The sequence below is a fragment of the Phalacrocorax carbo genome, chromosome Z, assembly GCF_963921805.1.
Source record: "Phalacrocorax carbo chromosome Z, bPhaCar2.1, whole genome shotgun sequence".
Classification (NCBI taxonomy): Eukaryota; Metazoa; Chordata; class Aves; order Suliformes; family Phalacrocoracidae; genus Phalacrocorax; species Phalacrocorax carbo.
Genome location: NC_087548.1, coordinates 19,003,680 through 19,017,898, shown reverse-complemented (window position 1 = coordinate 19,017,898; position 14,219 = coordinate 19,003,680). Strand labels below are relative to the sequence as shown.

Sequence of the window (14,219 nt, the reverse complement as noted above, 5' to 3'; positions counted from 1 at the left end):
CTTTACTTGCAGGCAAACACTTTCCTCTGTCACCCTTAACCTGTACTGTGTGGCTGATCTCAAGAGCAGCACAGGGGCTGTGCCATTGTTAAGGAATATGGACTATTTTATCTGAACGCCGAAAGGTGAGAGAAAGAATTTTTGTACCAAGAGACTTCAAAGTCAATTGTGAAAAACAAAACACTCTACCAAAATATAAAGTGGAGAAGTGGATTATTAAATAATTCCCTTTCATATTTTTTCTGATTAATATTTATAGGTGAAGCATATAACAAAGCCTGTGGTTAAGTTTGAATATATTTTCAGCACTTAATATCTTTAATCAATCTTCTATTTTTCAGGCTGAAAACTGACATGTTTTTCTGAAGCTTAAAGTGATCTCCTCTTTTTTTTTTTCTTAAATAAAGGCAACTGTGGAGGAAAAAACCTTCATCTAATATAACTGTTTTGAATAACAGTTCTACTTTAGATGGTTCTGTTTTAATGAAGATGATAGAATAGAATTTTCAATTAATATGTATATTGATAACAAATATCTTCCAGAGGCTCAACAAGCATTTCAAACGACTAAATTAAAACAATTATTAACAAATACATTTCAAGCCAGTAATCTGCCATAACTCAATAAATACTTTCAACACATAGTTTGTAAATTTAATACATATTGTTTTTAGAACTGTATCTTGGCCATCTGTTTCAGTGTTGTATATACTCCATTTTTTAATTACACCCAAGCAACGGATATGATCTGCAGTGCTGCTGCTGGCAAAGGTGTACTGGAAGGAGAAAAGGCATCGCTGCATATAAAGGCAGTCTCTTGTAATATCGAGCATTCCAGGTTATTTCCTGTTTTGCAGATCAGAAAAACTTTCAATAAATAAGTATATGTAGGTTGTTCTGTTATTTAAGACATTTGTTTCCTTTTTTAAGAATAACCAAAGCCATTTCTCTGAAAAAAGAATTAATTTCCTTGTATTGAATTAAATTGCAGAAGGGCCATTCAGCTATTGCATTCCATTATGCTGACCAATGTTCATAAATGTCAGAGGCATATTTTACATCCCCAGAAAGTTGGTTTGTATTCCAAACCTTCACCCTTCATGGAGCTGCTCGCAATGGCAGTGAGTGAGGTTTTGCTCAGGCCTGCATGCGTGGACATTGCTGGAGCATTAGAGGAGCAGAGGTAAAACTAACAAGATCACAGTTACTTTGGCCAATAACTAGAACATCTTTGAACATCATGTATTCTTTTTCTTGTTTGCTTTGTTTGCTTTTCTGGGTTTTCCTTTTTGTTTTAAACAAGCGAATATCAGGTCTATCTGATCACTGCTCTGTCTAGCTGTGTAATTAGCAGATTTGTTTTGGCAATGTAGGCAGAGTGCTATGCTGTAAGAAGGATGGTAAGACTGGAGCATGCAGAGTGCCAATTGGGAAATTTTAAAAAAATGTTAAAATGACATTGTATTTGCTTAACTACTGTGGAGGGCAAACGGCTAGCAGAGAGATCTGGGTACGTGCAGAATAATGAAGAAAACCTGGGGGTTTCTGAGTGTAGTTGGTATAGAGGGGGTGAAAACTGTAAAAACTGCATTTTATTTCTGGTAGGGAAAGGTGTTTTAATGTATGAAGTAAGAAATTTTATTTTGAAAAATAATTGAACTTCCTAGCTCAGCATTCTCCTTCCTACCCACTATTTAGTGCAGAGCTCCTGAGGTGTGTCACCCTGTAAAAGGGAAATCATAACAAATATGCATGGGGAAAGGTATAAGCAGGCTTGTGGAATATTACTTCTGTCATTTCTTAAAATATTTTGTGCAGATTGTATTTTCAATTAATTGATGTTTTAGATAAATTGATACAATGAATTTAGTTAATAAAATGAATAAAATAATTCAATAACCATGCTAACACAATCTTCAGCACGTATTTTTGAGCATGTATGTGAATGTCTCCTATATCTGTTCAGTAATCAAAACTGTTCAGCTCAGATGTTGGAAGTGCAGAGTAAATTCCATCCTCAGCTGGAAAGAATTTAAACCTATATGTTGACTTTGCATAGTGCTTCTGGCACGGATACTTTCAATAACAGTATCATCCCTCAGAGTCATTCTGCTTTGACAGAGCAAAAAAGTGAGAACTCCTCTCCGGTCTAGTGGTTGCCTTCCCTGGGAAGAAGGTTTTGGTTCCTGCTCTAGTTTGGGGAAAGAGAGCAGGTCAGCAGTGTCCCTTGCTTCAGGAGACACAGCCTAGCTTGGGGGTAATGAATTTCCCAGAGAGGTGGGAGATCCTGGGCTCAGCGACCCACAGATAGATGAGGAAAGTTGAATGGATTTTCCTATGTGTTGGTGAGAGCACTAGGTATTGAGCTGTTTTGCAAAAAGGGGAGGCGCATGACATGGCCATAATTATTTATCATGTTAACGCTGTTGTGAATTTGATCCTTCTTTTTCCATTGCTTTTCTAAAAGTGTCTGATATATATTTTAATTCTGTTTCATCAAAGTGTAAGTAAAAATGAAGAAAATTATGATTTTTACACCAATTCCTCAGTTTCTCATGTTATTTTCACAACAAATACAAGTTAATTTATTTTAAAAATACGTAAATATTTTAATTAGATTTAATTACCTTTTGAAGCAAATGGTTGACTGCAAAATGTTATATTAATGGATTACAATAAAACAACTTACTGATTCTTAAAATGGTGCTTCTACTTATTTTAAAGGATTGAAATCTCTGTACTCTGTTTTTATATTCAGAGAAACATAGGCTTTGAAGCCAAAGATCTGCCATAAATAATTGTAAAAGGGAATAATAATTTAACCTGATATATTTATACTATCTCAATTTCTTGTTCTTGCATTAGAATCTTGTACATCTGTGTAGATACATAAGAGTTGTATAAATATTCAGCCATGTATATTTGTTTTCACTCACAAGGTAAGAGTACAAAGTCTGCATGTATAATCCATCAACTTGTTTCATACCTGTCAGTAGTTCTTTGATGCTTTTTCATGTCTCTGATTTTTCCCTTCATGATTTTGAAGACTCCCTGCTTTTTCAGTTTAAATATAGTGCCCAATCTTGCCTTCAGTGAACTTTTTCAAGAAATGATACACCAAATTCTAGTAAATGAAAATTTATGTTTGAAGATGTTTGTTCGAACATACTGTGTCTTTGTACATTTATACACACAAAGCCAGTTTCACCTCTGATTATCAGAATGACATTGATAGTAGCAGTATATATGTCAAAAAACAGGAATCTTGGTGTTTTATGTGAACCAGGTTGATGGTCCTAGCCTTGCTGGTTTTTTGTTTTGTTGTTGTTTCTGTCAGAGGTATTTGCCTCAGAAAAACTAATTGTCCCAACTCATTTGGTGGTCAGAGGCCAGTCTCCTCACCAAACCCTGTAACTGAGGTCTATCAACAGCTACTGAGCAATGTCTTGCCCATCATCTCCTTTGCATGAAGATAAGTAGAGAAAATGGACTTTTCCCCATCAGCAGAAACTTTAAAGATTATACTGATAATTGAGAGATGGAACTGATTAAAAGAAAAACATATTTATTAAACAATAGCGATATTTGTCTGGCATTTTTGGTTTTGCGAGGGGGCGTGGGTTAATTTACCTTCGTTTTCACATGATGCTTTGTTAAGAAGAATTACAGAAGGCTTCTCCCAATTTAAGCCTCTGAATTTTTACTTAGTATGGAGACATCCTAAGTGTCATGTTTCTAAATGGCACTCTTGAAATTACTGTCACTACACAATTCTTAATGCAAGTGTTCCAACATGAGATATGAGTTTATTTTGCAGCTGAAATATTTTTAGATATGTCTCTTTCAAACTTTTTCTCATGCCTGTAAAGTGGTAATTTCTAATTTGGGAATGTGAATGCACATTTTAAAGTGATCCACTATAAAAATATGCTGACACTTAAAGAATCAGTGTGCGGCAATTTGCAGTGAGTTTAAGGGTTGGTGATAAGAAACTGAAACAAATCAGTTGGAGTCCCTGCACAAAATGTTGCCTGGTACTGAGAGGCTATGGTCTAACAGTTTGAAGGGGAGGGTAGATTTGAGGAAGATACTGTTACTTGTGCTGTGACCTGTGTTGATACAGAAGAAATCTTGGCGATCCGAAATGTATCTATTTTGATCAGCATACAGGTCAGAATAGGCTTTTTCCAGGAGAAAATTCATTTGTGAGTCCTGACTTTTCATTAGAACTTTTTTCTAGCTGGTAGCTCCCTGGACAGGAGCGCTACCCTGCTTTTCCACCAAGGAATGGGGCAAAAGAAAGGAGGAACTGTGTAAAGATCATTGAGTGCAAAAGCAATATCAGAGCTCCACTGACAACAGTGCACTGTTTTGCCCAAGGTTAAGTGGAAGTCAGGTTTAATTCCTTCTACTGCAGTTTAATAAGTTTCTCCGTAGGAAGAGTGACTGCAAACATCAGATGTATTCATGCACTTGTGGTAGGGGATTATTGGCTAAAACCAAAGAGACTCATAATTAAATAATACTGTTAAAATTTCTTTGTCCTCTCCTTTCTCCCCTCCCACATGCAATGAGGGCAACATTACTCTTGTACCTTATTTCTCAGAAATCTGAGACTCAATGCATGTAAAATACTATGGAAACCTTAGACAGAAGCTATTGCACGTGTACCGAGAATTAAAAAGCTTTTGATAAAATATCTGCTGCCTAAATATTAGTCGAATTTACTGAAAATATACATATATATATTAGTATAATGTTAGTTAATGTTATAGTCACTTTCCATGGACAGCACTGTGATTTTCTTTTCTAGTAATCAAGCCTTTGAAGCACTCAAGCTTTAAACCTAAACAAATTCTGTAACAAAAGCCTTTTCAAAATAGTAAATTGCTATTCATTGGCTTCACTGGGTTCTGATCAGGTCTCCTGAGAGCTGCATTTATCTAATCATCTGTCTTGTGCATAGAATCACAGCTGAGCAGCAAATTGCAAATCTCCACTGCTAAGCGTGTTATCAGATAAAACTCATTAAATCTGTTTGAAATTGTGCAAGGTTTTAATTTTTAGATACATTCTATGGCTATATAAAAAAGAAGATTCAGAACTGCTGGATTTTATTAATCTGTCCTAGAATTCCTTTTCTGCTATGCGTTAGGAAGTTGCATCAATGTTTAAAAAATAACAGCAAGGGACATAAATTGGATCTCTAAGTATATATGGCTAACCTTGAAGGGAAGGACTTCAAGATTAGTCTGAAATCAAATGAATATTTCTTGTGGTCTGAAAACTCAATTATTGTCTTTTTTTTTTAATATGCTTTTAGTCTGAATCAGAATGAAACCATTAAGCTGGAAGATTCCCAGTCCAGCATTGCTCATAATTCAGGCAGGGAAACACAGTTTTCAGAACATCTGTTCTGTGCCTCATCCCAGACTGACTGTTTTCAAGCAGGTAGAGAAAGCCTTTTTGCTGCTTCAGCATGTTACTTAGTGAATGTTACTTAATGACCTTAGTGAAAGTTCATTAAGCTTGATATGTATTAGGTTAAAAAAAAGAATAACAAATATTGATGAAATTTTCACATGAGAAGGTTTCACAGACTTCTACTTAATAATATTTCCACCCATCAACCGATGCTTTTAGTACTCTACTGTAGTGTGTGCTTTACGATTGAAAGGGGTGACCCACAAAAGGGACTTTGCAAGATTCCTCGTTTGTGTTTACTTAGCATAAGTTAACAGAACAGAAATAAGAATATAAATCAACAATTTCAGGAGAATGGTTTCTCTTGTAAACACAAACCCATTTTTTTGTCTTCTTAAAGCTTTGCAAAATTAAGTACATTCAGATGAGGAAAGCTTTATCCATAAAGAGGGACAGCACAACTGCAGAAGTAACCTGTTTGCTAGCGCAAAACTGTCGGATGTAAAGAAGTGACACATCACTGGACATTTTAATGCATTGATATTAATGTGATTGATTACAGTAAATTTTAAGTTTGGAAATATTAGAGCAAAAAAATTCCTGCTGAGCCAAAATCACAGAAACATGCAATGATAGATTTACAACGTTTAAGCAGAATTTTTTCCATGGAGGATGTTGAATGCAATATTTCTTGTTAAATTAGAAGGAATTTAATCTTTAATTTGTATGCCTTTTCCCAGAAGCAGCATGTTTTCCTCTAGGTGTGGATATGTGTAAGAGAGAGATGGGCAGAATGAAAACGGATAGCTGGGCAGAAGGGGATATCCTCACTTTCAGGTTGTGAAAAAGAAATGGTGATGATTTTTTCCAGAAAGTTTTCAAGCACAGACACCTGTGCAATCATGAAAAGAATTTGGGTCCCCTGAAGAAAACCCTCCCTTTTTCATCCTCCTGTCCTTTCCAACACATCCCAGTAATTATCTGCAAGTTGCAGGTGTTTTCAGGCATGTCTAGCTTTGCTCTCTCTTACTAAAGGAGTAATAGAGTTGCACAGCAAGAGAAAGACGGCATGTCCTATGAGAATCAAATTCTGACATGGATAATACGAAGTTTAGTGCTTGTTACAGTGAGTTGTAATAAAGTTTTAAATTGCTGTTTTTTCTGCTGAGATTGTTTTGCTCTATACAGGGCATTGATTTCTCTGTTAGGTAAGCTGATGGTCCATGACAGCAGAAGAAATAAAGTTGCGTTTGAAGGGGAGATAAAAAAGTCAGTGTTCATTTCACAGAGCATCTGCTAGTCAATCAAAATATTTAAATAAAGAGGCAGCAAGTTTTCTATGGAAAGCTTGTGAAAATCTTCTACAGTTCCTGATTCTCTGAATGTGTAGAGTGAAATCGTGTCAGATGCATCAGGCTTGGTTTGAAAGATATTTTACACTCAATTTGAATCAATATATTTTTCAAAGACCTTATACTTTATAATGTGGCTGATCAGTATTTGTGACTGAATTTAATGAAGTTTTACTGATGTTTTGCTCTTTTTTTATTAAATAACCAGACTTTTATATCTTTCTGGAAACTCAGAATACTTAAGCAAAGCCCTGACTGCTCTCTAGCCTGAATTCACAGCACTCAGTGTCTTAGAGATGCTGCACTCTGCTGTGTGGTTTGTGAGACCACTGACAGCTTCTTCTGGGTCAGTCTGGGTGTACTGTAAGGATAAGCATGTATCAAACTACACTGATTCAAGGACACTGAGACTGCTGTGTCAATCGGCAGCAACCAGGAAATAATAAAGAGAGCAAATCTGAATGACCTTTACAGAGTTGTATATGCAGGAAATTATGGAGTAGAGATTAACTGATTTGAAGCTGAAATTTCCTTCTGTAAGACTCAGTTTGCTTTGGGTTGGATATATGAAGTGGAAAATAAAATACCTGTTAGAATTCATAGTGCCTTGCATTATTAAGCTTAGTGCAAACATAGAGTAATTAATGCTAAGTTCTTTATCGCTGCTTGGGTAGGCACTAATTTTGAACAGACTGTTCATCCTATTCAGGATAGCCTGTGGCAATAAATAAACCACCAAAGCTTCAATACCATGTTCCAGAACTGTAAAAAACACCGTGTTATTACTGTAAGTTTTGAAAGTATAGTAGATAAATTATGAATGAGAAGATCACTGAAAGAGGGCTCTGAATCCAACTGGTTTTATTTTGAGAATACCAAAGTAATAATTAGTGCATATTTTTTAATTTCCGTGTAAAAGAGTTCTTTAAAATGTAGAACAAATATGCTTTTTTAATACTTTTTTAATATTTGAAGACTTTTTTCACCTAGAGATGTCAAACCTCAGATTCATTTAGAAGCATTTAAGAAGGTTGCAGGATTAGTTCAGTGTGGGACAGTGCTAATCTCTACCTTCAGTTAATGGCAACTAGAGGTGGCTGTACTGAATTAGCTGCAGAGGAGCAGTGGACTCTATAGCTATTTACTACAGGGCTAAGGTCAGTTCTTGCTTCTCATTATGAGCTCTGAAAGATCTCATTACTCCCAAGCTCTTATTCTTTTTCCTTTCTTGAAAATTTTGTGTCATAGACCTATGTCTTCCTTGCTTTTTGTCAACTTTTCATAATACCTTAAATTAATCTGGAACTCTGAGATTCTAAGTTTTAAATTTGTAACCATCCTCACTGGGAAGGGTGTGTGTGGAAGAAGTAGCAAAAATAAATAATGCTAAAAATAGCTGAAAAAAAGGGCTACATCTGTGTCTCAATAGCAAGTCCTTGCACTGTCACGTGAAGCTTTTCTGCTTGCTCTTGGTTACATGAATAGTAGGATGTTCTGAACCGGTAGGGAAGGAACGCATTGTATTACTTTCTCTGCACAGGTCACAGAAGGGCATTACAGGGAGTTTCATCTAGTTTTTCTCACGTGAAAGAAAAATATCGTATAACACGGCCAACATAATGGCATTTGAAAACATTTTCCTAAAAGAAAATGATTCATTTCTGAATGAAAAATAAATCATATTATAATAAGAGTTTTTCTTACTAACTAATCTGCTTATACTATATTGTGGGCTAGAATCCAAATACAAAACTGGTACAATCTCATAGTCCTTAGCATTCCATCTTATTTTATTACTGAAACCCTAACACTACCGCTTTTGCTGACATTCAACATCAGGAACTCCAGTGTGTTTTGCATAATCACAGTACGTAATGATCCTTTAAACTGTGGATTAGTCTAGGATAAAAACACCTGGTTCTGTATTATATTTTATGTTGGCTGGTTGTTGTGCGGATTTGGTTAGCCTTCGTTGCATAACCGCTCCCTGTGCTGGTGCAATGTGAAGGTCAATCTGAAAGCAAGAAATGCTTTGCTTAGGAGTGAGCCACACATACAAGTACACCTCTTGTGATTATCTCCTAGTTTTCCACTCATTTTCAGGATTCCTTGGAGGTGTTTATTCTCCCGCAACAGTTTTGTGAAATATTTTGGTCAATAGCATTGTAAAAGTGTTTGTGGTAATTGTACCTGTAGATCATACTATCAGTGATGTATGAATTTAGTAGTTCCTTCTGTGTGGTAATTCTAGATTCCTGAAAAGGAATCTAGCACAGCAAGAAGCCTCTTACATGAATTTAAAAAAATAAGAGAAATTTGGAACTTTTTTATTCACAGATAAGGTGAATACTATCACATGCTAAGCAAAAATACATACAGCCTGGGTAAAACTGAATATTTATAGCACTTAGCATTCACATTTATTGTAAGACTGAAAATGTGCAAGACATAAATCACATTGTGGTACACAGGGAATTACTTGTAAAGTCTATTTAATGCAATTTCTGAGTATCAGTTAAATGTACTTTGCCATTTACTCTCTCAAATGATAGCCAAGCCTAATTTCTGTACGTTTATTTTGGAGTAAAGAATTTTAGAACTGGGAATTCTCATGCCACTTGCAATCCTATGCTACTCTTCCTTTAGTGTGTTTTACAGTTACAGTTAATTATTTATATTATCAGATCAGCAATTTGTAAACGCAGAAGTATTTTCGCTGATAAACATGAAATAAAGGGTATTTATAAACCTGGATTATTTGGCAAATACAGGAAGCAGTCTCTGAAATATAATGTATTCCATATGCTCTGTGCAAGTCTGGCAAATAGTAAACTCATGGTTCTGAATTGTTTTGTGACCATTTAAACTATTGTTATTGTTGATTGCCATGAACCTCTACCAAGATGAGGGTGTTTGTTGCATGTCCGGAGGCTGGTGCTAGTGTGATGAAAGTGGCCTGGAAGTCAGATGGCATGCCCATCACAGGTCCACTGTGTGAGGCCCCTGTGACGGTGGGCTGGACCAGGGAGATAGTTGCAGAGCCATTGCTGCCTCAATTCCTCTAGAAAAGTCAGTGAGTCCATGGGGACTTGTCTACTGGTTTCTGTGCCTAAATCAAGTTTAGTTGAACAGATCATGTTCTCAAGCAGAACAAGAGGTCATGCACTGGGTTCAGGCTTTCTCAAGTTCAGTTTCAGTTCTTTCATTGAACAAGAATAACTTTCTTCAACAATTTAATACTTAAGAGTTATAATAATTTTCTTAACCTGTTGCATATATACTGCCATCCCCTGCAAATCTTCCATCATGATAGATGTATATTCTATGCAACAGGTGCATTTACTCACCGTTTCTAGAATAGATACTTGGGTTATGAGTCTGGCTGGAGTGAAATGGTGAAATGTAGTACCCATTTCATACCATGCAAGTTGCAGCTATTATTGTCCAGACTTCTTAGCTAGCTCTGAAAGAAGATAGACTATGAGGCAGTAAAAATGCATGGAAGTTCAATTCAGGTTGTAAAAGCAGATGAAGGTTTTGATGTTGTCTAATTTTTGTTTCTATTTTTTGCTTCAGTGCTTTTTTCTCTTCCTGTAATGTTATTCTAGCACTGTAATGGTATGAGTACATTTGCAAAGAGATACTTATATTAAATATGTTATCTCTTAGATTGGGTTTCCATTTGGATAGAAACCTTAAAAAATATTGCATTGCTGAAGCACTTCTGATTGGCACCAGAAATCAGTTTTAGTTGTATAAACCCACTAATAGGTTTTGACAGGAGTCTAGATAAGTCTACATGCACACCTTTCAGATATGCCATCGATTGATAAGCCATAGTACTGTCTTTATCCTAGATGTGTATTCTTGAGAAGGAAGGCACATAATGAAATGTATTAATTACTTTGTCTTCTCTATTGACTGTGAATCTATTGAATGAGTTAAAACAATGAGAGCTTTCTTAGCATGAACAAAAAATTTAAGCATCTTGACATGAAGTTGGTGGCATGATAGACACCATTTTTCGAAGCGTGTTCTACCACAGTACATCAACCATTCTGTTTCTTTTCTTCTTTATTTTTAGGTTTTATTGGGACTTAATCATGCTCATAATGATGGTTGGAAACCTTGTCATTATACCAGTTGGAATCACATTCTTTACAGAGCAAACAACAACACCATGGATTATTTTCAATGTGGCATCAGACACTGTTTTTCTATTGGACTTGATCATGAATTTTAGAACTGGGACTGTAAATGAAGACAGCTCTGAAATAATCCTGGACCCTAAAATCATTAAGATGAATTACTTAAAAAGCTGGTTTGTGGTTGATTTCATCTCATCAATACCAGTGGATTATATCTTTCTCATTGTAGAAAAAGGAATGGATTCGGAGGTTTACAAGACAGCAAGAGCACTTCGTATTGTGAGGTTTACAAAAATCCTCAGCCTGCTACGTTTATTACGCCTTTCAAGACTGATTAGATACATACACCAGTGGGAAGAGGTAAGATTTATACAGCTATAACATCATTTGCTAGGTTCTTATTCCTCCAAAAAACTAGTCAGGTCTCTCCAAAGAGCTACACAAGAACCAGAATGGAATATAGAGTTTTTTTCTCACCAATTAGTCTAATTACATACAGGTGCTAGTACAAAAGCCTTTCTGGGAAAAAAGCAGAGAGTAACCTTCTGTCTGCTAACAGCAGAGACCAAAATATGTTTGGGACCATCAGCACAATAAGCATGGACGGGCTCCTATTGAGAATATTAGGAATTTTAGCAACTACCTAAATCTGCATTTGAGTTTGGTGACTAGCACTTAAACTTACAAAGCTAATATGCTTTTAATAACAGAGAACTTAAAATACATGCTCATATTTTTCTATTCCAGGAGAAACTGAAACCATTTATAATCAAGTAGATATCCTAGAATGCTCATTGTTTGAAGGCTGTATGTAGGCTGAGTATATAAAATACTGCCCTTCTTTATAAAAATTTTGAGTCATTGCCTTCTGAACTGTCAAATCTAGTATTTCCAGACACGACCTCCTTCTGTCTGCCAATTTGGCATGGTGACATTTCCAGGAAGTTATGGCATTCCCTAATTTGGCATGTTTATGGCTAGGAAGTGTTTAATGCTTTGGCACCTACCACCATGATTCAGTCATTTCATTTCTTGCCTGTCCTCATTTTTACAGTCTAAATATCATACTATATTTTAAAAGACAGAGCTAAAAACATGGGAAAAATAACTGCTGTTTTCTAAACTTTCCTTGCAGCAAGTGTAATGAGAATTATTTTGTAAAGTATTTTCACAGAAGCACTATTAAAATGGATTTGCATTAATTTATCTACTGTGATAAAGATGTATTTAATTAAATGAATATTGAAGGATGATTTGGTACCACTTCTGGTGCTTTTTCTGCTGGTTATCTCCAGTGTTATATGCACTTTCTGATTTAACAGAAACTTAAATGCAAAGCCATCTCGCAAATAAAGTCAGATTATATTTAAAGATGGCATGATGCTGGATGATACTAAGTATCAAAAGTCTAATAAATTTATTGTTTTTTCTCAAAAAGGTCCTGAAATAGTTAATTTTCTTACTGTATTTTGTAAATTCTACTTCTTTTCGCCTCCCTGTAATGCAGCGTAACTACATTTTTGATGCAGAAATAGAGCACTGCAGTTTCGTACTCAATTTAACTAAGGGAAATGATTAAGCATATTTTGTAGTTCTACCATAAAGCTGTGCTTTTGTCTCCTCTGCGCTTTACAGAGAGTCAACCTTCTGAAATGCGTCAATGACATTTTCTGGCTGCTTGAGTTAATGGCTAGCCACTATAAAGCCCTATTAAGCAGAGAAATTAATACTTTTTTTTTTCCCCTTCCATCTGTTGTCAAAGATAAATCAGGTATTCTAAATCAAAAATAGTTGAATTGGCAACTAAGTGGGACTAGAAGTGACCAGAGGATGTGGTCCAAACCAGCAACAGCTGGTATTTGGTCCATTTAGTCTTTAGTTAGTGGCTGCTTGATTGCAACTTCAACTTTGATTCTACTTGCAAAACTTGTAAAATATTTCTTGTATGATATTTTGTTTGACAAGCATTGAAAAATAAGTGGATTCCATCTTGTTGTGTTTGATAACACATTATAGTGCTCCCTGGAACTTTTCAGGAAGGTGAAAGAGGGTCTGAGGTTTTTTGGAGTTTTTCTTCAGCCTGCAGTAAAGCAGCAAGAAGCTCATTGGCTGCTTTTAAAAAAGGTTTCTGATGACTGTTAGGGCATGTGGGAACAGTGGTAAATATGTAGACTGACTCAGGTTCTGACAAATCCCAAAATGAATTGCGTGCAAGAAAAAAATGTTCTTTTTTTTGTGTAGCATTTTACAGATATCAGAAATGAAGGTGGTCATGGGTTTTCATTTTTGGCCTTTGTTACCACGGTAGTTGACTGCTACTTTGGATATAGCTGGTGATACTGTTCTGCACGGTGAGCCACTGCCACTCTGGAGAAATCGTGTGTTATAGCACTGTAAGGTTTTAAAACAAACAAAAAAAATTAGTAGGGATGAATTTTGCCCAATTAGGAAACAATAGTTGGATAATCCCACGAGGCAGTCAGTCAGACCTTTGCTGCTGATAGTCTTTTCTGTACTGTGTGTGTTGTACATGCACAACAAGGAGCAACTGTTCACTAATTTTTGTGACACAGAACTGGAGCCTGTTTGTGTGTGTTTGAAAGGATTTAGTAGTTTTTGCATATGGGCTGACATGCTGGTTTTAAATGTGGTCCAGATAAATCTGAAATACTGTGTATTTGGATCCAGAATAATGAGCATTATGGCAAAAATATCGAGAGGAGAGTCAGCAAACTCATTCTTCATAACCTGCCAAGAGGACACTTCATGGAAAACTGATTGATGAACAAACCAGGTTGTGTAATAAGGCAGTTACCCTATCGAGGTATTTATACATCCTTCAACAGAAAAGGCAGGTTAAAATTGTTTGAGCCTTTCCTCTTTTAGTATCACATATGTGGATTTTAGTTGGCCAGTATCCTGAACTTTGAGTAGGCAAAAGTTTAAAAGATTTTTGTTTGATACTGGTGAAACACAGTTCCTTTTCCTTATTTATTTCCATATCGTTTGAATGAACTAAATCAAGATCAAGCTGGTAATAGCCACATAGAATAATATTGAGGTAAATAATGTATGCATTGCAGAAGGTCTCTCCTTAACTGTTATGAGGGAACAGACCTATTGCCTGTGGTGCAATATATATGAAATCTGTTTTATATATTCATAGCAGTCTGATATTAATAGTATATCCAAATGAATGACTCAGTGGAAATGGGAAGAAACACTTTAAAAAAGGGACAGGAGGTATGTTGGCAGGAATTAATTTACTGAATCTGCAAATTCACACTGTCCTAAA

General features: G+C 35.8%; 1 protein-coding gene across 1 annotated transcript in view; it reads left to right on the top strand.

The window, feature by feature from the left end:
• HCN1 (hyperpolarization activated cyclic nucleotide gated potassium channel 1) overlaps window positions 1-14,219 on the top strand; it is a 202,580-nt gene that overhangs the window by 12,640 nt on the left and 175,721 nt on the right. The window contains exon 2 of the mRNA XM_064438625.1: window positions 10,861-11,284. Within this exon, the coding sequence (XP_064294695.1) occupies window positions 10,861-11,284 (424 nt within the window). The remainder of the gene's footprint in view (window positions 1-10,860; window positions 11,285-14,219) is intronic.